Genomic DNA, 23,471 nt, shown 5'->3' with positions numbered 1-23,471 from the left:
TACAGCGAAGCAAAAAAAGGTAACACGAAAAAAAGTGAAATTGAAATTCAAAGTTAAAATCAAAATCAAAAGTTTTTGGAGTTTTCTCTCTTTCTCTGTGTGCATGAGTGTGTGTACGTGTGTGAGATTGCAACGGTAATCAGAGAGAAGAAGAAGAGTATCGGCTCAAAGCGAGTGGGGGATTTACTTTGACAGTAGCTGTTTTTTACGTTCACGTAATATTCCAAAAATAAACACATATTTTATATGTAGAAAGATACAAAACTGGGCAGCATCAATTCCCATTATCGCCATCGCCATTAAGTTATAGTTGTTTCGGATAACTACCACCATCCATCCACTGCCACTCGACAGTATTCGCTATCCGATTCAAAGAAAGTGCTCCCCCCTTTTTATGTCGATCAGTTTTGCTGTTTTACTTTTAATAGAAATTGTTTCGCTTCTGTGTGATCAAATCGTTTCGGCTATATACAAAATAGACTCTAAAGCTGTATGAAAACAAATACATAGACATTTACAAGCTATGTATATAGACGACAGAGACGGCCGTGATTGCACTCATTGGGCTCGTTCTCTTCTTCGGTGCCACCCCCACGGTCTACGTGAGTCTGGCCCATGCAGTGCGAATTGCGTGGATTTTGGATAAAGACCACCCAAGCACGATCTGTCCGAATTTTACAGGTAAATAGGGTCAGCATGATTGATAATAGTTACATACATATGTATGGAGATACATACATAGGTGAGACCTACATACATATGTACATATGTATGTATGTATATGGCTACGTGACTGCTTTGCAATCTGGTGATCTAGCGCATCGTCTCGTGTTTTGGGTGTCGGATAGGTTGCTAGTATAAATGAAAAGCAAACCAGAAATGCGGATAAGGTCTACACGCAGATGAATCCACCACCCAGTCTCCCTCCCTCTTCTCACTCTTTCCCACTCACACGGTCATTTAGCTTTGGCATTTGGTATTTCCGGTTTTTGTTTTCGGTCGGGTTTATGGGCGATATTGTAGATAGCAACAGAAACACCTTCAAATACTTTATTCCCTGGCACATTGGATCTCGTGCTAGATTTCGTCAGCTTCCTTTGCAGCGATCCGATCCTCTGGGAACTGTAGAATATGCTCTATATTGCTCTATTATGTCAGTCACTTATCGTGGGCCAAACTAATAGACTTGCTCATTAGGATCATTAGCGCGAACTGCTGCCTCTATCATCTATCATATGCGGTTCAAGATCGGTTAATGTTCGACAGTAATTAGCGCTTAAAACGTTGCTTTAAAGGAAAGGAAGATCATGCAAAGCTGGAGTAAATTCATAGCAATGATTTCTTCTATTCTTTTAAAGGGTTTTTAGGGAGTCTCGCCGCTTGATTCATCTATGTTTTAATATTAATAATTTCAAGGAATTCGTAAAACGAAAATGTCCCTAACCTATTAAATATGCACGTATGTACATTAATGGAAAGTTTCTGAATATAAAATAACTAACTTGTTTTACGAATTCTCAAATACACTAAATCGTGTGCAATAATAAAGAGACTTAATCAACAAATTAACGAAGGCATTTTACGAGACTCCCCAACAAGATCAATAACAGTTTCTGTTCGCACACACACACACACACAATCGAATGTATAGGATGGCAAAAAAGTGTACAAAATAATGAAAACATTCCTATACAAAAACTTACATCATCGTATTAAGCAGAGAGGAATAAAGAGAGAAGAGGGAGAGAGAAAAGTGCCCGCCAAATGGCAGCCCACACAAACATCCATACATATGTATGTATGACATACATACACACACTACAATGTATGTACATGTATATGTTCTTGTTTTTTTTTTGGGTAAACGCAAAAAAGTAACGCAAATTGCGCGTTTCACAACGGTACTAATTCTTCGCAGTTCCTTTAAACGCACCACAGGGGAGACACAGAAAGAAAAAAGCGCGCAACTCAATGTGCAAAATGAAATGTTTAAAAAAAACTAAGCAAAGACCAAGGTGCATGAATCTACATATGTACATAAGGTGCGGTGTTTCTGCACGCACCGAAACAGCTCTCTCTTTTCAGAAATTTGCATAGCTTAAGGGCTTTCAGAGAGAGCAAGAGAGCGAAAGAGGGAGAGCAAGAGAGCGAGAGAGAGAGAGAGAAAGAAAGACTAATGGACTAATAGCGATCAAAATGAGAGAGAGAAGGAGAGCGCAGCGGTCGAAGTCGTGTTCATATTTTTGACAAAATTTTCTACCAAAAACAACCAATAAAATACATAATTTTGTTTCCTGGCATTTCTTCTCTTTTTGCATGTGTGTGGCGTCGGGCGACTGACTGTTTTAAGCCTTTTAAGTCGATCGCGAGGCTTTCTCAGAATCCATCCATGAACAATGATTCGTAAATCAAATAAATTTATAAACCTTTTTATAATAATTTTTCTTTTATTACAATCATTTAAATATTTGTTCAGTTGTGGTTGTTGTTGTTTTTTTTTTGCTGTGTACCATTTTAATTTCGTAGTTGAAATATGTTTTTTCTCGTTATTTTTTTGTTTCTTTTCATTCATAATTTTAGATCGCTAGACGAATTTTCTTAGTCTAAACTGTTGCTGGGTTTCCTTCTAGTAAACTGCCATTAAATTTTCATAGTGTTTTTCTTTTTGGGACTGAGTTGACTAATTGCTAGGATCTATAATTTTCTTATGAATGGTTATCGAAATAAAATGGACTTCGTATACGATATTTCTGTAGATAACGCATTAAATGCAAGTATTTTACTCATCTAAAGAGTTCTTTATGTAGATCCATTCAATTTTGGTTGAAATTGTTCAAACATTTAATATCTAATTGAATCTTTTATGCGTACGATCGTGTCTTTTTTGTATGTTTTGTTGTTTGTGGTTTGTTCTGTTTTCTGGAATGGCACATCAATAAAATTTGGCCTAAAAACTGCGCAAGTCTGTTCGGGGACTTTCGACTACCTTTAGGCTATTTGGGATATGATTAAGATTAGATTATAGTATGCTTAAATATTCAATTCGATTGGGTTCTCGGGTGTGGTGAGGGGTGGGGTGTGTGGGATCGTATGGTAAATGCGATGACACATCATTACTTTACATGGCCTATGCTAAAGTCTAAGGGGTATGTAAGGTTTACAACTATCACGCACACATTTTCACACAATTAAACACATACAAACAGTCGTACGCATATACATATACATATAGCTATATACAGGGGCCTCCTATTTACACGGGCCTCTCCTTCTCCCACTCTCCGCCTAGACCATGCCCTTGGACATCATGCGCACGGTGTTCTTGAGGGCCTGTCGCTTGTTGCAGAACCAGATGCGGATAACCTCACGCTCGTAGCCGAGCTGATGGGCCAGGCCGGTGATCTCCGTGCCTATTGATGGATGGATATACATATCGTTAGTGAACGCTCGACAGTGGCAAATGGTCTTCTGCAATGAAAGTTACCACTCACCCGATGGATGCGTGTTGCGCTCAAAGTGCGCATTGAGCAGCTCCAGGGCCTGGGGCGTGAAGGAGGTGCGCCTCTTCCGCTTCTTCGACGGCTCCACGCCGATGTAGTCCGTGAGGTGGTTCTGGCCGGACTTGTAGCGGTTCCAGTGACTGCTTGAGGGCGAAACAAGAGAGAAATGCTGTTTAGTTGGGCCTCGTCCATCGTGGGCGTTAACGGCGCGTGGAACTGCCTCCATACTCTCACCTCTCTTCGGCCTCCTTCATCCAGCGCTCCAGCACAGGCTTGATCTTCTGCGCGCTCTTTGGTGTGATGTCCAGCTTCTCGAACCTGCGTGGTGGTTGAATTAGTAGGGATGTCAGGGCGAGCGGCTCTCGTGCGTGCTCGATCGGTGTGCGCATTGCGCAAGTACAAATAACGTAAAAGAAACGTAACTAAAGTGCCAGGACATTGTCAATTAGCATTCTTTTGGTTTGGGAGAGGCTCTGCTCTCCCTCCCGATCTTTAGCTTTGTTCAATTCAATTCTGAAACTCATTTCAGCTGCTCGAATACCCTGCTCGTTGGCAATGCCCTGGGCCAATTTCGAAGCGCACTCTTTTTGCAAATTAAGCGGTAATCAAACGAAATGCAATATATGGCAAAATGAATAGATAATAATGAGCGCCTGGGCACTTCGATGCTGCTCGGGCACTTTAGTTAGGTTTCTCTTTACACACACACACACACGCTCAGCACACACTCAGCACACACACACTCAGAGCGCTCAGGGGGCATCACACATACATGTTCTGTTGCTGCGTCGATAGTTGGGCGGCGTACATCTGCGCAGCGAGTGCACTGCTTGCATTTGATAGTTGACATTCGATAGGCGGCAGGCGACAATCGACATTCGATTTAAGTCGCGTCGTTTTGGTGGCGGTGAGAGAGAGAGAGTTAGATAGAGTTGGGTTGGCGTTTGATTCAGAAAAAAATAAACAAATAAAATAATGAAAATTAATTTAGCGTTAAATTTGTCTTGGTTCTGTTTTACTTCAATTTTTTTTAGTTAATTTCGCATTTAATTATGTTAGCCTTTTCGCTCGCTGTTAGCTCGCTCGGTTAGAAAATGTCCTGGCACTCTGAGAAAAATTTTTCCAGAAAAAATTACAAAAAAACAATAACGGTAACAGATAATCGTTTTGAATAAAATGATAAACAACTATATTGATACAGGGGAAGAAAGTGTTCCAAAAATAGTATTGACTCGTCGGTCTCTTCACTCATTTCTGATCTGATCTCTTCTTTAAGTACACTTAAAATAAATTAACCTTGACAGAAACAATTGAAACAACAGATCACTTTTGTAAATGTTGGGTACTTGAAAAACTTCATGTTTTGGGTAAATCTGTGTGAAATGCTACTTGGCATTCTCCTCGTCCTTGCATAGCTCACCTGCATATGGCACTCTGACTGTAGGCGGGTCCCTCGGTCACCGACAGCGCCTGTCCCACCTGGGTCTGGGTGAGGCCCAGCGACAGGCGCCGCAGCTTGAAGGCCTTGGCGAACTCCTTGATTTCGTCCAGGTCGATGCCGTCGACCACATTGGTGGTGGCCTGGTTGATGGTCGGCTCATCTGGGGAGTAGCACGAAAAGAGACACCAATTAGAGCATCTGCATTCGACCAGCACCCGTCGTGGGTGGGAGAGGTGAGTGCACTTAGGTCTAGCTACTAAACGGGAAATCTACAGCTACGTCCTCCTCCTTGGCTGGGTAGAGGTGGAGGGGAATGCAAATGACAGCATAAATTGCTGCCGTGTCGGGGGTCGGGGGTCGGGTCTTACGAGTAATTACAGTTAATTGCGGTAATTGCAAAATATTATTACACTGAAATTGGCCCCTGCCAGGCCAGGACCAGGCTCTCGGCGACAGGTAAATTGATAAAACTCATTTTCCTTTTCCCCTTGCCAAGGGTGAGCAAACGTACACTCTTGCCAGGTTGTTCTTGTCTATTAGGAAAGTGCGAAACTTATTGCCTTTATCTGCTTAATTTGTTTGCCGGGAGAACGGGTAGCACGATGGCAACGGGAGCAGTACTGGAGGCGACTCCAGCGAACAAACTACTCGACTAGAATTTTGATTTATTTATTAATGATATGCAAGAAGCAAGAGACAACGATGCCATGTGTCTGAAAGAGCTAGGAAGGGACGACAACGGCAGCAGTAGCAGCAGAAGCGGCAGCAGCAGCCGGTTGCAACGAGAGCCTGGTGCTTTAGCGGTAATTAAGATGCGAGAATGGATTGAAGGAGGAGGCAGCATTGGAGGCAGCAGCCAGGAAGCATCCTTCGCCGGGCGGGCGGGTCGTAACTCAAGCTGTCGTCGCAGCTTTGTTGCTTTGTTTGCCCCGGCTCTGTGCTCCTTGTTGTTTGGCTTCGAGAGTGAAATATGTCATTAAATGCGGAAAACATCTTAAGTTTTTGTATGCATCAATTAGTAGTAATTAAGCCGCATATTGTCTGCAATTTGTATGCGCAAACGATCCGTTGTAGCAATCGAGACAGCTCTAGGTAGTAGCTATTCCAGTCCATCCCCCCCCCCATCGCACCATCCTGATGGCTTGTCTCTAATGGGTGCCTGGGGTTTGACTTGTTTCTTGTTGTTTCTACTGATGCTGCCTCTGATGCCTCTGACGCTTGTGCCGATTGCATTTTTAATGCAGCCAAAAGTTTCAATTAAGGCTTGCCGAGCAGGGGGAGCCTCCGACGAGGCTTGGATTGGTTTGCTGATGGGGCTCCAATCTAATCAATTCAATATTCTCAGCACCAAGAGACTCTCCTTTTTCTTGCTAGCCATAATCCTTGCCCAATCTAATCCCATCATTCTGGCCCAAATGCATCCTGACAGGAGCCTGACTCAACCAGCGTCTCCGTCCCCATCCCCATCTCCGTCTCCGTCTCAGTGTCAGTCTCAGCCTTTGTCTCAGTGTTCGTATCAACCTAATCCAATGCCAGATACAGAGCGTGACAACGTCAACGCTGCTGCTAATTTGCCTAACACTTCCGGCTGACATCTCCCAACTTTGGGCCATGCCATGCTTTCACGCAAGTTTTGTTTAGTCGCTCACCTAATCCCCGGCTCCAGTCTCCAGTCTCCCGGCTGCCGTCTCCCAGCTCCCAGCTCCCAGCTCCCTGCTGCATCAATTATGAATCCCGACCGTCTTGAGAAGTCGTGTAAATGCACAGCAAAACTTTTGCACTCACACGCGGAAAAGGGGGTGGTGCGGCAATTGAAGTTGATTTTCTTTTGGAAAATTACATAATATTCAGTCAACTTGTTAGGGCTTTTCGCCACCGCCTGAAACTCAGCTACAAAGTTCGCCTTTTTCCCCGAAATTTCGTTAATTAATGTTGGCCAACAATTTGGCTCTGCTCATATCACCCATACGCAACGTTGCACACAGCGAGTGCAGCTCTTCAAACGTCAAATCATCTCAGCCCGATTCCGACCCCAATTATACGGACTGCAGGACCTGACCTCCAATTCATTCCAACTTCAACACTCGAATTTCTGGAAATGTTTAGGGCCATTCACGAGAGCAATGGTAGCTGAAGGATGCAGACATGGAACAGCCGACCGCATGATTAATTGGTTCTGGGCCTGGCCCAAATTATTGCTAAGCTAACTTATGAATACATTTGAATGCATGCAGCAGGATTGCAAAGAAAGAGTCGATCTTTACTCACTCGGTGAATCCATCAGCAGGTCGTTGTCGTTGTCGTTGCCATTGGGCGACAGTTGTGGCGGCTCGCTGCGCGACGATGGACTCAGCTTGAGGGGCTGCATCAGAGAGGCACTCGACGTGGATGGACCCGGACCGGGCGAATCCTCTCGGGGCGAGGCCGACGAGGCTCGCGTGGCCGTGGCCGTGGGCGGACCCAGCGACTTGGTGATGGTCAGCTCTCCATTGGAGGCATTGAGTCTGCATTGGATGGAAATGTTTTAGCTATGGAACTCCTTTGAAGCGGTCCGTTCTCTCACCTGCTGATGCTGCTAAGTACGTTGCCCGTGGAGCTCGAGGCGGCCGCGGATGCAGCCGGCCCACAGGTGGTCGAGGTGGCTCCAACAGAGCCAGCACTCAGGCTTGGTCCGTTGCCCAGATAGTCCCGCTCCAGGCGCGGCGAGGTGCCCATGTTTAGGGCGTGTCCGGGCGGCGAATGCGTCCGGAACAGTGGTGATGTGTAGCCTCTATCGTTGGTGCTGTTTGCGGAGCTCGCCGATGTGGAGGTCGGCGGCGTCAGTCTGCCCGGGGGCATGCTCCCACCGCCCCTCTCGTGCGGCAGATGATGCACTGCACCCGAGCTGGATGAGACGCTGGCCCGCGTGGCCGTAGCCGTGGGCGTGTGCGAGCGCCTCTCATGTCTGCCTTCGTGTCTGTCGTGGCGGTCGTGTCGGTCGTGCCGATCTTGCCTCTCGTGTCGATCGTGCCTCTCGTGGTGGTGGCTGAGATTCATGCCGCTCGAAGATGCGCCACTGGCGGACATACGACCCGGACTGTGCTTGGGGGAGACTACGCGCAGACTGTGGCCGAAATGATGACGTGCCAGGGCGGCGGTTGGCGGTGGTATCGGCGGCGAGGTGCTGCTACTCAGCTCCAGGGGCTTCAGATCCATCTGAGGGGCAGTCAACTCGTCCGGATGCCTCAGGCTGATCTGCGGATGCGTAGATGAGACCGCTGCTGATCCCTGCGGCGGCAGGTGATGATGCAGATGCGTCTGCGTCTCCGGTTTTATGTGGAGCTGCTGCTGCAGCAGGAACGCGGCGCCTGGCGGTGGTGGAGGCGGACCCTTTGAAGGCAGCCCCGGACTTCCGCCGCCTGGCGATCCTGCTGGGGGTGTACGCTCCGCTGATCGTCGCAGATCGGCGGCGAGATGGGAATGTGGCAGGTGACCAATGGCCGCCGCAGCCATCTGGTGTTCCCGCTCCCTCTCCCTTTCTCTCTCCCTTTCCCGATGCTGTTGTGCCTGCTGTTGCTGCTGCTGATGATTGGCGGCCGCTGCGGCAAAGAGCTCCGGATGCAGGGCCGTCAGCAGCTGCTGGACGCCGGTCGAAAAGAGATTGGGCTTGAGTAAATTCGTGGGTGTCTGGGCCAGTTGGGGCAGCGCTGTGGCATGCTGCAGGGCAGCCAGCGACGGCGGCAACAAGTCCCTCTGTTGCTGTTGTTGCTGCTGCTGCTGCTGCTGTTGTTGCTGCTGGTAGGTCGCATAGGCTCCAAATGCATTGGGCAGGAACTGCTCTGTGGTGGGTATCTGCGGACTCACGGGAATCGTGAGAATGGTCTGCACGGCGATGCCTGTGGATGGGGATAATGTATTAGATATTGTGCAATGTAAATGTTTCCCGGCTTATGTCGGAGCCCAAATGAGAGGAAATTGAAAGTTTCCCTAATCGCTTTACAAGCTTTGGTGTCCCGCCAAGAGTCAAATCAAGTCAACTATGATATTGATAGCCACACCGATGGATAGACCGACGGGCGGACAGACAGACGGACTGACTGACTGACTGACAACTATAACTAATCCCAGACAAAAGTCCTTACCTTGCGCCGTTGGGATGAGCAGCTGGGCCCCCTGTACGCCCTGCACCAGCTGCCCGGAGGCGAGTATGAGTTGCGGCATCTGGGCGCTTGCTGGTGGCGCCTGAAGGGCTGGCGGTGGCGATGCGGTCGCCGCAGCCAGAACATTGGCCAGCGATGTGGCATTGAGGGCGTGGGGGGAGCTGCTGCTGCTAGGATTATCCGGATGCTGGCTGGAGGAGGCGTTGCCGCCGCCGGAGCCAGAGCCCGAACCCGAAACGGAGCCACACCCGGAGTTGGAGCTATTGTGTGCATTGGTGTTGCCGCCGCCGTTAGCCTTTGACGTCTTGTTCTTGCTGCCAGTGTGGCAACTGCTGTGGGGTGGTGAGACTCTCGCAGCCGATGTGGATGCCGCACCAACTGCTGCCGCAGGCTCAGCACCGACGCTTAGATTCAACGGCGAATTGAATACGGAGGCAGCTAAGCCCTGAAGACTTGCCAGTGCAGCGGCCGTGGCAGGATGGTGATGATGATGCCCGTGATGTGGATGTGTATGTGGATGAGGATGCGGATGTGGATGCGGATGCGGATGTTGCTGCTGCTGTTGCTGCTGCTGCTGCTGCAGCGTGGCCAAATTTTGTAATTTTTGCAAATTTATCATGTCTTGCACTGTGGAGGGATTTAAGCAAAAGTCACACAAAATGTTGTCATTAGTTTTTGCAGCCAAAACTCTTTGCCAAATTAGTGGAACTGGCGCAGGGGAAGGGTTGGGGGCTGGGGGCTGTGGGTTGTGGGTTGTGGGCTGGGGTGAACACTAATTGCCAGTTTACTCTTGGTTGGCTTTTTCGGGTTTAGAGGGGATATAAATGATTGCGTCAGGGGATGGAAAGCAGCTTTTCAGGGGTCTTGGATAAATTACTAGTACAATAGCAGAAACAAGAATAAATTGTCTAAACAAAAATGTCAAAGGAGAACTGAAAGTGTCTTCGCAGCTCAGAATTCTATAAGTATCCGATGTGCATTCCATTCCCGACTGGTGGTTCTGTTTTGGCTTTCGATATGTACTCACTAGTTCCGTTCAGATGCGCTGCAAAGGCCTTGGCCTGGGCCTGCTCCTCCTGCCGGAGACGCAGTGCCTCCGCTGCATCGTCGCCATCGGCCTCGTCCTCGTCCGCATCCGCATCCGCGTCCGCGTCGATCTGCATGGGCATCGGCATGGGCAGAGGCATGGCCAACGGCGAAGCGGGCTGCTGGTTGGCCAGGGAGGCAGCCTTGGCAGCCAGATTCTTGTAGAACTCCAGCTCCTTGACGTGGTCCTTGGTGTCGTAGGGGGAGTGCGAGTGCGAGTGGGAGTGGGAGCGGGAGTGTGGCGGGGGCGAGAGCAGGCCGTGAACGTCCGTGATTTCCATATCATCATCGATATTGTTGTTGTTGTTGGTGTGGTTGCTGCCACTGTTGCTGTGGTGGTGCAGGGAGTGGGCGAGGCTGCTGCCGCTCGGCGAGTGGATCTTGTGGCCACTGATCTCCTTGTCAAAGTCCTGCAATCGAGCGAAAAATATGTGTTAATACACTTGACACCTTCTGGAATGGCATTTAATATGTTTCACATTTCCATCCCAGATTCCATTGAGCAACTGAAACTGCAAATCACGAAAATTCCCCACTGGCTAAAATTCAATTATATATTTTCCACAATTAATGCATTGTCAATTGTTTGCCACGCCCCCTCCGAATGAGTCCTGAGTCCTGAATCCCCGCTCATTGTTTGCTGATTGGATTATACGAGTACATACAGTATTTAAGCGCCAGTGGATGGCATATTCGGAATCGGAATCGGACTCCAACTCGCAGTCGTATTACATTTCATTTGTGTCAATTGGGGGGACAATTACATGTTTGTGCAACAGCAACACACACACACACTGCACTGTGAGAGACGGGAGACGGGAGACGAGAGACGTTAATAAGTTAATTTAATTTCTGTTGTAATTGTCAGCGCACATTTATTGTTTGGCATTCTGATCCCCTCCACGGGGATGAGCTGGGCAATTTATGCAAATTTAATTGGTTGCAACTGCTCGCTCCAAGGGAATTATCAAGTATTTGGCCACAACTGACATCAATATTAGAATGGTTAGTCCTTTCCGGTGTCCTCCTCCAAGTGAAATGTCTCTGCTATACAGACTCGCGAGCTTAAACCCTCTGCTGCACTTTCCATTTAAAGAATCGTTGGGCTGTTGGGTAAACAGTGAAAAAAGGGAAGATACTCGTACTCGTACTCGGACAAAAAAAATACGTGGAAAGGTAAACCAATATAATTATTGGCAATTAATGCTGGCGACGGCCAATGTGCTTAGCGCGGAGTGGAGGAAACGAGCCACATTAATGCCAGGACGAGCCCAGCTGTCCCAGCGGCGGTCCTTGGACTAGGACCCTGGTTCCTCGCACCGTGGCTGAGCTTCAATTAAATTTTATTTGCATAGGAAATTAACATAATTGTAGTGCAAAATACCAACCCAAAAAAAATGGAAGGGAAAAAACAGGAAAATGGAAAAATCGGAAATAGAAAGAACCGAAGAAAAGCAATAAAAGTAAGCAGCAAACGTGTCAGCAGCGCAGGAAAAGTGTTGAAAAAGTATTTATGCAAATAAATATAAATGTTTGGTGGGTGTTTCGAGTGCGGTAATTAAATGGAATTCCGAAAGGGCAGACAACGAGGATGGCATCGCATCGAAAACCTACGGCAATTACTCCGCCATCTACCGCATCGATTCCTGGGGCAAATCATTCACACTCTCACACACGACACTCAATCATCACCGCTACATCTAGTCACTGTCTAACATACATATCTGCCGACACGGGAGACAAGCAGCCACATTAATTAAAGCACTTGATTAATTTCATTTGCAACGTGCAGTAAATACATTAAAAATTGACATTTACTGGCGCCGTCAGGTGCACAACAGCCACTACTTAAACAGTGGTCACTCGGCCACTACGTGGGAGGGGGGGGGGGATGAGAAATAGGAGCAGGACCATGGCAGGACTCGAGGCTAGCTGCTCCTGCTGCCGGTGAAGCAAGTTAATGTCATTGCACAGCAAATCGAACTAAATTTATGACACGCCGAGAACGAAAGAGTGCATAAAAAATGGAAAAAGAAAAGAAAGCCACGTTAATGTCCTCTGTGGCAGTGACTGTGCATGTGTGTGGGTCTGTGTGTGTGTGTGTGTGTGCATGTCCTTTATGCAAACAGGCGGCAAACAGACGGCCGCTGACAGTCACTATATGTGGCACATCCATAGTTGCCGCCAAGTGGAGTGGAGAGTGTAGTGCAGTGGCGCCCACTGATGTGCAATGAATTAACTTTTCAACATATTTACCCACGCTCAATTGAATGGGACTTTCCAGGCTTTCCCCCATGGGGAGATGGGGCTGTGTGTTTCCTACGGCAGCAGCAACAGTGGCAGCACTGCCGCTAAAAGTTGAGAAACAAAACGTTGCAACCATAATGAGGCGCTGACGCTGTCGCTTGGCTTTTGTCTCTCAGTGCCGTCCTCCTTCTGTAGACTCGCAAATGAGCGGAAATTAAAAACTGATTTGGCATTGAGGAAGCTCTGCCGAGGAGGGTTGGGTATTGGGTATTCGGTATTGGGTGTGTGCAGAGGAATGAGGTAGTTTTTATAAAATTGATTCTTTACTCCAATGGGAGGGCAAACAAAGAAGCAAAAACTTTCAAAAAGTCAGGGAATATGTATACAAAAACTGTTACCAATTAGAAGCAGAAAGCAAATACATTTTAGAATTCCACGATTGGTTTTATTGCCATGAAATCATTCGATCCACATATCTGCCCTTCAGTTTTGCCGCTTCAAGTACAGTTTTTGACTGCATATCATTATTTCCTCAGCGGCATCCGATGCGCAGATCAATACAAAAACTGCTGCCCCAAAAGGGTGGCATGCACTGGCAGTCGTGGTCAGCCTGCACAATTGTATGCATGCCACATACCAAACACTCCGGGGCACCCCTTGCCACCCAAACGGACAGTCGAACGGACAGCAAGGCTTCTTACTTCGTTTTTTACTCGATTTGCGCCGCGCCGTCAAATAAAAATGAGCCAAAAAATAGAAAATGAATTGAATTATTGCACGGAGCAGGAGGATGCCCACCAATGCCGTGGGAGGTAGTGTCGGGGGTGGCACTTGACAGCCTCGAATGTGATAAGCAAAAGCCCCTGCACGAAATGGAAAATGCGATGGCAGCTTTTGCTTTCTTCTTATTATGCTTCAGCAGCTCTGTCCGCTCTCTGCCCCATTCGTTACTCTTTTACTCTCGCGCTTCCCCCGTGGATCCACCACCCTCCATCGTGCTGCTGCTGCTGCTGCTGCTACTCCTGTGTCTGTGTTTTTATGTAGCATGCTTTTGAGTGCGACGCGAAATTATAATTCACACATGTGCCATACCACAGGGGAGTGGGACCTGCCACTGCTCCAGCTCCTGCTCCTGCTCCTGCTCCTGCCCGTGCCCGTGCCACTGGGGTGCTTGGCCATTTGCATGGATGGCATGGAGGGGGGACTGGGTATGGGGCGACTGTAAAAAAATGCAATTGCCAAAAAGTAGCCGGCAAAAAGAAAGCGAAAACGGCAACGACGACGGCGTCGGCCTCGGCATCGGCATCGGCGAACGGTTGCGCTGCTTGTTTGCTTTAATTGCAAATGGCATTTTTTCCAACGGGACTCGCGGCATGGAGGCTACGGGAAGGACATCCACGTTACAAGCTGACCAGCAGCACCCCACCGGCAGGAGCACCACCACCGATTCCAGGCAGGCAGGCGGGCAGGAGGAGGCAAGCAAGGCTCATAAATTGTCGAAAAATATTTGTCTTGTTCTATTTTTGGTCAACCAACGGTCGGGCGGCAAGCAGTGCCTGCTGCAGCCAGCAATATGCTTTTTGTGCCCCCACCAGCCCGGCCCGTGCCACGCCCCAGCCGCCTTTTCTGTTCGTTGTGTTGCAAGCAAACATTTATGAGTGGGGCGTGCAGGAAAGGGGCTCGATGGGGAAGGCTCTGGCTCCCTGCTTGCACTTTTGCATATTTAATGTTTTGTTTAACGCAAATGCACATAATTTCATCACTGACTGTGTGCGTGTGCGTGTGCGTGGGTGTTGTTCTGGGTGTGGGTGTAGTTTTCGTTTTTCCGCCCGACCCCTTCTGCAACTGGTCGTAGCCGTAGTCGTAGAGATGTGAAAATGAATTTCAATTAATATTTATGTTGCTTTATGCGAATTCTCGCAAGCCTGAATTGATAATGTCCCCTTGGTCTATGCTCTACGAAGTATAACCAAATTTCTAGGCTCATAATGCTTGGTAGTTGAGCGTGTTTGCAGATAGATTGGTCTGATCTGATCTGATCTCTGGCAGTTAACAATTAGCGACTCTGCCATCGATCCATCCACTTACCGTCCATCCCTCGGTCCACATTCTGAATAGAAATCATTGTGTAACGATGCAATTTCTTGCGCCATTTCATCGGCACAGCCGGACACACAGTGTCGATAAAAACGTAAGCATCAGTTTCAGTCGATGCCCGAAAAGTGAGCGTCCAGCCCGCCCAATATGCCACCCAATGCACCACCCAGTAGTGACAAACAAAAGCTGAAAGCTGCAGACGTTGCAATTTCGACGAGAATATATAGCAGTAAATCTATATACGCATACGCCGTATATGTATGTGGGCGCATGTATGTACCATATACTGCCACCGATATATAGAAGGAGGAGACGCAGCTGACAGCCGCATGGCGAATGAGCGAATGAAAACAAAAAACGAAACAAAACAACAGCGAAGCACAAAAACCAAAACAAAAATGTGTAAAAAATGAAAGAGAAGCAGAAGGGGCAAAAATACATTACATTAAAGCGTGAGGATGGGTGGACGGGGAGACGGGGGGAGTTGAACGGCTATAAAGAGAGCGAAGCGAATTGGAACAAAACCAAAAAAAAAGGAAAAGGAAAACGAAATACGAAAGGACACAAGGAGAAAGGAGAAAAGGGACAGGGGACAGGCATGGTCCATCAGCGGCAGCAGAGGCAGAGCCAGAGCCCGACATCAATGGGCGCGCCACTCAATCAACCCCACTTGGGTGGCGGGGTGGCGGGGTGGACGGAGTGGGTGGTGTGGGTGGTGTGGGTGGCCCAGCGAGCCGCTGCTTGACAACAATGAAGGCCAAGCATTGTCCAGGACTCCCAGGCCTCTTCTCTCTTCAACCCCCACTGGTGGTCGCCTCACTCTCCTCGTTCTGCATTGTGTGTGTGTGTGTGTGTGTGTGTGCCTGAGCCTGTCCCAATTTTTTTACGTTTTTCCCGCTTACTCTATTTTTTTCACTTTTTATGCCTTTAATTTTGCTGTTCGGGCTTTCTCCTCCTCTTCGGCTCTCTCTTACTCTCTCTGTCTCTTTCTCTCTTTCTCTCTCTGTCTCTCTGTTTGGTGCTGCTTGGGTGGGCATCTTTTTTATGGAAGCATCGCCTGCTGCAGCTTTCTGACTGCTTGGTCGCTGGTCAGCCGCAGTTATTCTTTGGGGGCGACCTGCCTGGACGTGGCCCCCGATGCGGGGCCACTGGTCACTTCTCTGGTCAAATAAATGCAATTTTAACCCCCTTCTATTCAGCATCCTACAAGCCATCGGGAGTGCCTACCATTTCCTCTCTCAACATAAATCCTGAAACCTCTCAGAAGCCAACGCCATCCTGGACAACGCCCACTTTCACGCCCACCTCACGGAGGTGGGCACCTCCCATCGCCTCGTGGCGTGGTCTTGCTTTTCACTTTTGGCGGCACACTTCTTTTTTTGCCGTTTCTCGGCGCCCAAAAATAAAAAGTAAAAGTTGCGCTTCACCTCACCTCACCTCACCACACCTCAGCACCCACCACCCAATCTCACACATCCCTCATCCCCTGCCCTCATTTCCCTCCCTGCTACCTCCTTCGGCTGGTCAGTCCTTTGGCTACGTACGGGATGGGTGTCTGTCGCAGCATTTATTGCCGCACTGTAGCCCCGGGGAGCTGATTCCTTTCGTGCCTCTCCGCTGCTCATTTGCATCAGTATTTTTAATTGGAATTGGCGCTGGAGCTGGAGCTGGAGATGGAGATGGACAACATCGAGTGGTCGAGGGTTATGGAAACAAAGAAAACGAGAGAGAATCAGCTTAGAATCCCTGTCAATTGATGGGTCGATTCTGGAACAGCCGATCGATTTGATAGCAAAACAGAATCTCTGATTGAGAACGTAGCAAAAAAGCAATTATACTCGTATCTCATTGGGTAATTATTATTTGAGCAGAAGCGATAGAAAAGTCAAACGATACAATAAAAGAAATCAGTTGCCTTATCTGTTTGCTGTCGCTCTATCCTTGGGGTTTTTTCAAAACACTACCTTGTCGTGGCTCAGTCGGGGCTTTGTTTTTGTCTCCTTCCTCTAGTCCTTTTTTTCCCCAGAGAGTTACTGATGCTTCTGCCTTTTCACCTTTGGCGGCACATTCGGTTGCTCCCTTTGAGCGCCCCGATTCCCCTCGATTCAACGCACCAACCCACTCAGAACATGGCCATTACGCACCTCCTGCCACCCCCTACAGCAGACCCGGACGCCGCTTTTGCCAGTTGCCTTCTTCTGCTATTTTTAACAATTTTTTCATGTTCAGATCGTTGTGTTGTTGTCTTTTTAGTTTTGCCCCTTTGTGCCCCATCTGCCACCTCCCACCCTCTTCGTTTGTTGTTTGTCGGCTGCTGCTGCCGCCGCTGCTGCAGCTCCTGTTGTCTTATTTCCTGGCCTTCTTATTGGTTGCCTCTGCCCCTGTCTCTGCCTCATGCTGCCGCCAGCTCGTGTTATTCTTATTTTAGGCAACCGTCGTGGCAACACACACAAGTTATCCACTTTTATGGCAACTCTTCTTTTTTTGGCGGCGCACACACGGTCGCGAGCAAACACCCACGAATCCTGCCACGTCCGTCTCTGGGTCTACGCTTTTCCTCTACATTTCTCATTCGTTGCCGTTGCTGTCGCTGTGTTCTCATCAAGAAAACGAAAAAGTAACATTTTTTCGGCTCTCGCTGATTGGTTGCACCCCTCGGCCCATGTGTGTGCCCCGGTTGCTGCCCCAACTGCTGTTGCAACAATAAGAATTTTTGTTTTAGCCGTAGACCAACACACCCATTTTATTGTGTCCTCTCGCTGTTGGCGGCTGGTTGGGGATGGGCTGCCGAGGGCTGAGGGCCGGCGATGGGCCCTTGGAATGTTTGATGCAGCAGCGGAGAGAGCCACTCAGCGACAGGTCCCTAGTGTGTATCCAACGATTGGGGCGATCGAATGCGTGCTTCAGTAATGGGGACACGAGTTTTTCCAGTTGTGAAAGTAATTCATTTCGTATAGAATGGCTTTGCATTCGAGCTTTTTAGAAAGATCGCAACACATGGTTACATTTGGCGAAGTAATTAAGCCCCTGCCTGACAAATGTCTGGCAACAACTTTATGGCCACAGTTTGTGTCTCCGTCGAAGGTAACTGAGAACTACTGGACATGGCCCGTTCGAGTGCCAAAATGTAATTACTTTACATATGTGCAGCGTGCCTCATGCCACACTCTCGTTATTAGCACTTTGAAATTAATATTCGTATTTTTCAATTACCGCTGACACTTGTCTGTGGCAGCCGAGCCCAAAGCCCCTTGCCCCTTGCCCGTTGCCCGTTGCCCCTGCCACTTGTCCATGACTCTGCCACTCCCACTCCCACTCCCATTGAGAGCCTACCAACATTGTTGTGGCTAGAGGACATGGCATACCATACCCGATAGCCCAGTTACATGGCCCATGCCCATCTCTCCATCCCAGTGCAGAATGTTAAATGTCATTGCCGCTGACATAAATGAATAGGTGCATCTATTGCATTTGACACTCGTCTGCCACACACTGAGCGAGAAAGAGAGAGGCAGACGAAGAGAAAGGAATGGCGAGTACAAAGTTGTGCCTTGGCTTCCATCTTAGTCAGAGGTAATACTGCATTATTGTTAATAAAAGCCAAGTAGCTATATACACACTCGACTGAGTAAAGCTCCACGTGAATGAATGCCACTAGCTGTGGCCCCAGAAAGGGAAGTTATCGATGGTCCTGCGAATGGTAGGTGAATGAATGCACATCTCTGTTTGAATCCAAGAGAAGAGTTTTTTTTATCGTGGTGTTCCTATCTTTTGCTCCGAGATTAGCATAATTTTTGGATTATAATACTTGTTAAGGTCTGCTCCCAACTTCTGAAAAATTAGCCCCATTCAACTGGAAAATGAGCACACCCTGATGGCTGGCTCATCTTCCAGCTTCCTCCTCCTGCCCATCTGGCCTCTGGTCCTCTGGCCGAGCGTTGCCATGCCTGCCATATGGATAGTCCGGGGAACGTGCAACTCGTATAACATTTCTAATTAAAATTTCGTACAGATCCCCAGCCTAAACCCCCGACAGAAGAAAGGTTATTAACATATTTACCATAACCAGAGGGAGACGAAAAGGAGGAGGAAGCACTACTCCCCCCCACATGTGTGTGTGTGTATGTTTGTGTGTTATTTGTCCAAGCTGTTGGCCATTAGTTTGGCATGCAATCGGGCAAGTTGTCCGAAAAAGTAAGTTGGAAATCGTTGCCGCAATCAGGGGGGCCCTCCCCCCGGCCAGAGAGGCGACATATACATATGCATGCACGGGTGCCGGTCCGGTGCCTAAGTAGCTGCGCTGTCTTCATTAAAAATTGTGCCACACACCCTGGCACCCTTGCCCCGTGTACCCTTCTACCCACACCCCATTTGCACCAGCGGTAACGTTAGAAGTTGCACTGGCTCTGGCACTGACGCTGGCGCTGGGTCTGGGTCTGGGTCTGGCCTCAGCAGTAGCTGTAACAACAACAAATCGGGCTTCATTCCTAATTTAAATGCAAATGAGATTCATTTGACGACGACGTCGTCCAGGCTGCAACCATGGCCCTGCTTCTGCTTGGGCCACCCCCACAAGCCACTCCCCACTCATGCACTTGGTCAATGCCACACACATACACACAGACCGCCCAGGCCCAAGCACATTAACACAGAGTCAGACACATGAGTCTGCCGAGCAAGGAACTCTCTCTCTCTCTCTCTTTCGCCATCTCTGTCCAAATCTCTACCTCCAGCGAGTGTGTTTCTTTTGGGTGTGCGCCTACATTATGCAAGTAGCTTAAATGGCTACAAAATGCGTTGCTTTGGCGAGATTTGTAGCATACATTAGGGCCGGCTCTGCAGGAGTGCGATTGCAATTGCTGCCTACGTTTAGGCGCAGCCTTAAGCTCAACAATGGCCGCCATGTCTGGCTCGGAGTTTCTCATTCTACCCCCACTCTTTCTCTCTCTCTCTCGCTTTCAGAGGGTGTCAGGTTGTCTGGACTGCAAATATAATCAGACTGGAAATATGCCATGCTTTTTGGATTTCTTGATTAGTGCTGTTCTCCGTGTGTGTGTGTATGTGTATGCTGTTAGGACACTCACCGACGCCACTAGGTAGGCAATGGATTCGGACATTGTGCAAGAAGGAGAGAAAACAGAGTGAGCGAGAGAGAGCGACAGAGAGGATAGAAGACTCTTATAATTTCAGAAACTTAAGCAATCCAATCAAACCGTCATCAATGTAAATATTTCCCCGCATCTGCTGTACATAGAAAAAGAAAAAACTTATTACTCATGCGCCACGTTGCACCGAGCACCAATCAATATGCAGGCCATCAAATATTTAAACTAAAACTACAAAATAACAAAAATGGCTACGAAAACTTAACACACACATCGACGTGTGTGAGCGAGGGAGACAGGGATAGAGAGTAAATGGGATAGCAAGATATAGCTAGAGAGAGAGCGAGAGAGCAGAGCCTCACAAAAGGATTTTAATTGAGTGCAATGGCATGTGAGCGATATGCAGAGCGAAGGCAATGCAGCAATGCAGAACGAGACAGCCGATAGGGGAAGACAAGGACAAAATCCAAGCAACAAATTCACCTCAACATCACGCCACCCCTCCCCGCCCCCCCACAGTCAGCCGCCCACTCACTCATCGTACTCGTCTACAGCCAATTCTTGTGGTCAAAATGCATTTTGAAGTTATGCACATATCCTGTTGATTTTTCAAATTATCAAGTCTTAAAACACACACACAACTGCATCGCATACATTTAGTCTGAAACTGAAGCAGGAGCTGGCGGAAGGGGATGGGGGGGGGAGGGGCAATAGCTCTAGGCAGGGGCTGGCTGTGGGGCCGACCCTTCTCTTTGCCATTTGTTTCCGACCGTTTTTGCATGAATTATTAAATGCTATGTAATTTATTTGATTGTGTTTGTGCCAGTGTTGGCCCATGCACTTCCTTCTCTGTGTCTGTGTCTGTGGCTGTGTCCGTGCCTCTGTGTGTGTGAGTGCTTGTTGGTATTTATTGCACTTAACTGCTTTTGGGGTTACATGTAACAAGGCCTCCCCCTCCTGCGGCCTCCTTCGGCCTGTCTCCAGACCCTCCTTCCTCCCCTTCGTATTGTTGAAATCTTATGCATTTGTCATGAATCTGAAATATTTTCGGTTCGTTTGGTTTCTGTTCATGTATGTGTACTGTGAGAGATGCGTTTCTATGTATTATATTATCCTTTTCGTGTGTTTGTGTGTATATTATGGGCGGGTGTCCATCAACCCACCTACCAACTGCATCTACTGCTTGCCACAGACACAAACACACACACACACACAAGCAGACATTAGTTTGTGGTTTAAGCTATTTTCGTTGCAGCAATTTATTGATCAATATTTCAGCTTAGGCGTTGGTCATTAGTTAGTCTGCAGAGGACATCAAGGAACAATCGAAAGAAGAGTGTTGAGGGAACGGAACGAATGGCACCCAAAGTGGGCATTATACTCGAAAGTTATCCATATCGCTTCCTTCGATAATAATCTAGTATGCATAGCCCATAGGATATGTACCATGCGGTTAGCCTGCTGCGACTCGAAATGATGAAATTCCCATCAATCTAAGCTGCAATTTTAAAGGTTAACGAGAGACAGCTGAAGCACCATCCCGCACCCCATGCACCACTACCCACATTATCGAAGATATCGATCGTTGGTATCGTATAGTATATCCCAGTATTCAGAGCAACAGAGACCCAGTCAATTAGACAAACTTCTAATATTTGCCGCAGCAACTATCACACCTGAATATTATGCTCGCCTTTCCCACCCTATCTATGGCCCTATCCATATCCCTTCTGCAATCTAATTAACTGTCACTGTGTTAAAAAGACGCCAAACTGGCAACCAAAACTCGCGTCTACACCGCCCTCAGCGCTCTCCTGTGGCCTGCCAGTTGAACAATGACAGCAGCTCCTTGCCCCTCCCTGTGGCACTCTTGGCTTGCGTGTCGGGCCAACACCACGCCACCCTCACCACTTTCCCCTCACCATCCGCGACTTTGGTGGCGCGCAAACACTAATGCGTTGGCAATAACAAAGGTTGCACATGCCTGCCTCCACACACATCCTCGTAACAGCAACGCGGCCGCGAAGAGTCGAGTTCTTGGCAACTAATCAATAGAGCAGAATTTTACGTTTAATTAAAAATGTCTGCGTGTGTAAACCAGGGCAGGTGGCATGTGGCAGGTGGGAGATAGAGAGCCATGCAAAATGGAGGCCTGCTCGGGCTGGTTAGTTCTTCGCGGCCTGGCATTAACCCAACTGTCGGAATGGTAATTGCCATTGCTTAATATGCAATTAGTCCGACGCAGCCGACGCAAAACAGAATCAATTGAAACGCACCTTCGGGAGGTTATCCAGAGATGGTTGACCAACCATCTAAGATCTTTTCATCTTTCCCGCCATTCGTTCTTCCTGCTTCCCTATTTCCAAGGAGATATTATAATTTATCGGCATTGAAATGTTTTACATACTGCTTTGGACTCCCCCTTCCACTCCCACTCCCACTCCCATTCGTTCTTCAGTCTTCCCGGGGGGCACCGAAGACAAGTCCGAATGATGCCGAATGTAATTAGAAATCCTTAGCAAATATACACAGATTTCTACATACAAATATAGACGTACACATAGGATAGACATGGGCAATGGGTGGCTGCGGCTGCATTTGGTTTGATGTGCAAAATGAAGACATTTGAGAGTTTGCGGCTTGGGGTTCGAGCACCGTAGGCTATAGATTTTCTTACGACACACAGACATTTCCATCTACATATACACACATGTAGTATATGCAGGTGCTGTACCTGGGGTTGGAGTGGACTTAGGGGGGACTTAGGTCTATATAATGCACACACACACACACACACACATATCTACACACGCCAACACCTGCTTTTGGTCTTTGTCTGCCCGCTGGCCATGCAAAGGGGGAGGCATCTCAATATAAACTGCCTTCAACATTTAATTAGTGTGTTTTCCCAGACCCGTGTTCTATGTGTACGGGTCTCCGTGTGTGTATGCAAATGTCGAATGGGCGCAACTGTACATGCTCACATACATGCTCTCTCACTCGCTCTCTCTCTCACTCTCTCTCGCTCTCTGGCCGAAGACATTGACGTTTCGTTGGTTATGCAAATTCCATGCCAACACCTTTTCGGCCAAAGACTAAGACAAACTTAAGTGGGGAATTGCTTGTGGGGGGGGGTAACTATAAGACCCCCACATATACACACATATGCACACACACACACACACAGGCATATACACAATTGCCTTTTATAATTAATTTTACAGTTAAGTGTATTTCAAGAAAGTTAAATTTACGTAAATTCGAAAATTTTGAAAGGCCATTGCCTTGGCCAGAAAACTTCACACACACACACACAGACACACATTTAGTCATAAGGGTTAAGGCGGAGAAGTGGGTGGGGGTGTGGAATGGCTTATGAGAACGTATGCCTGTGTGTCTGCGTCTGTGTCTGTGTCTGTGTGTGCGTTGGCCCGAGACGTTGCTGTGGCTTGGGCCCTGAGACATTTGACTGCTTTTTCGGGCGGCTAAAGCCTCCTCTTCCTGCTTCCATGGCTAGCACAAATTTTATTGAAATTGCCTGGGTCTGGGGGGACACTGAGGTCTGGGCTGGGCAACACTTACATTATGCAATCTAATTATCTCTTATGTTTCTCCGTATGTGTTTGCATGTATGTGTGCAAGACAAAATGGCGTCTCAGCTCTAATGATAAGAGGGGGGAAGAGGCAGGTCCATTCAAGTTATCTTGGGACAAAGTTCTGTTGCAAGTGCAGGATGGAAAATGCAAAGAAAATGGAATAAAAGTTGTAAATATTTAATTGCAAAATAATTGCCACATTTTCTGTATACTCTGACACAAAGAATCCTCAGAGATGAGACCCACTAAATGGGCTCTTC

The 23,471-nt window shown here is 47.9% G+C and overlaps 1 protein-coding gene and 1 long non-coding RNA gene across 5 annotated transcripts in view; one reads left to right on the top strand and one right to left on the bottom strand.

Annotated features, from left to right (window-relative positions):
• Positions 1-219: 219 nt before the first annotated feature.
• Positions 220-2,300, top strand: LOC117183492 (uncharacterized). Its single transcript, XR_004468579.1, has 2 exons — positions 220-681; positions 2,072-2,300. It is a non-coding gene; the product is annotated as an uncharacterized lncRNA (long non-coding RNA).
• A 150-nt stretch (positions 2,301-2,450) lies between these two features.
• Positions 2,451-23,471, bottom strand: part of pdm3 (pou domain motif 3) — a 64,724-nt gene continuing 43,703 nt past the window's right edge. For 2 of the 4 annotated variants that reach the window (XM_002138187.3, XM_033377320.1), the window contains 9 exons: positions 10,108-10,576; positions 9,063-9,707; positions 7,505-8,816; positions 7,210-7,445; positions 4,921-5,101; positions 4,273-4,326; positions 3,735-3,818; positions 3,492-3,640; positions 2,492-3,410 (listed from right to left, as the gene is read on the bottom strand). In XM_002138187.3, the coding sequence (XP_002138223.3) occupies positions 3,286-3,410; positions 3,492-3,640; positions 3,735-3,818; positions 4,273-4,326; positions 4,921-5,101; positions 7,210-7,445; positions 7,505-8,816; positions 9,063-9,707; positions 10,108-10,576 (3,255 nt within the window). In that variant the 3' untranslated portion in view covers positions 2,492-3,285. Of the gene's footprint in view, positions 3,411-3,491; positions 3,641-3,734; positions 3,819-4,272; positions 4,330-4,920; positions 5,102-7,209; positions 7,446-7,504; positions 8,817-9,062; positions 9,708-10,107; positions 10,577-23,471 lie in introns of all 4 variants that reach the window. The other 2 variants (XM_033377318.1, XM_033377319.1) reach the window with 2 other exon arrangements.

The sequence above is a fragment of the Drosophila pseudoobscura genome, chromosome 3 (genome assembly GCF_009870125.1).
Source record: "Drosophila pseudoobscura strain MV-25-SWS-2005 chromosome 3, UCI_Dpse_MV25, whole genome shotgun sequence".
NCBI classification, from domain to species: domain Eukaryota; kingdom Metazoa; phylum Arthropoda; class Insecta; order Diptera; family Drosophilidae; genus Drosophila; species Drosophila pseudoobscura.
Note: the sequence above shows the minus strand (reverse complement) of the source record. Positions and strands in the feature narration are given on the sequence as shown.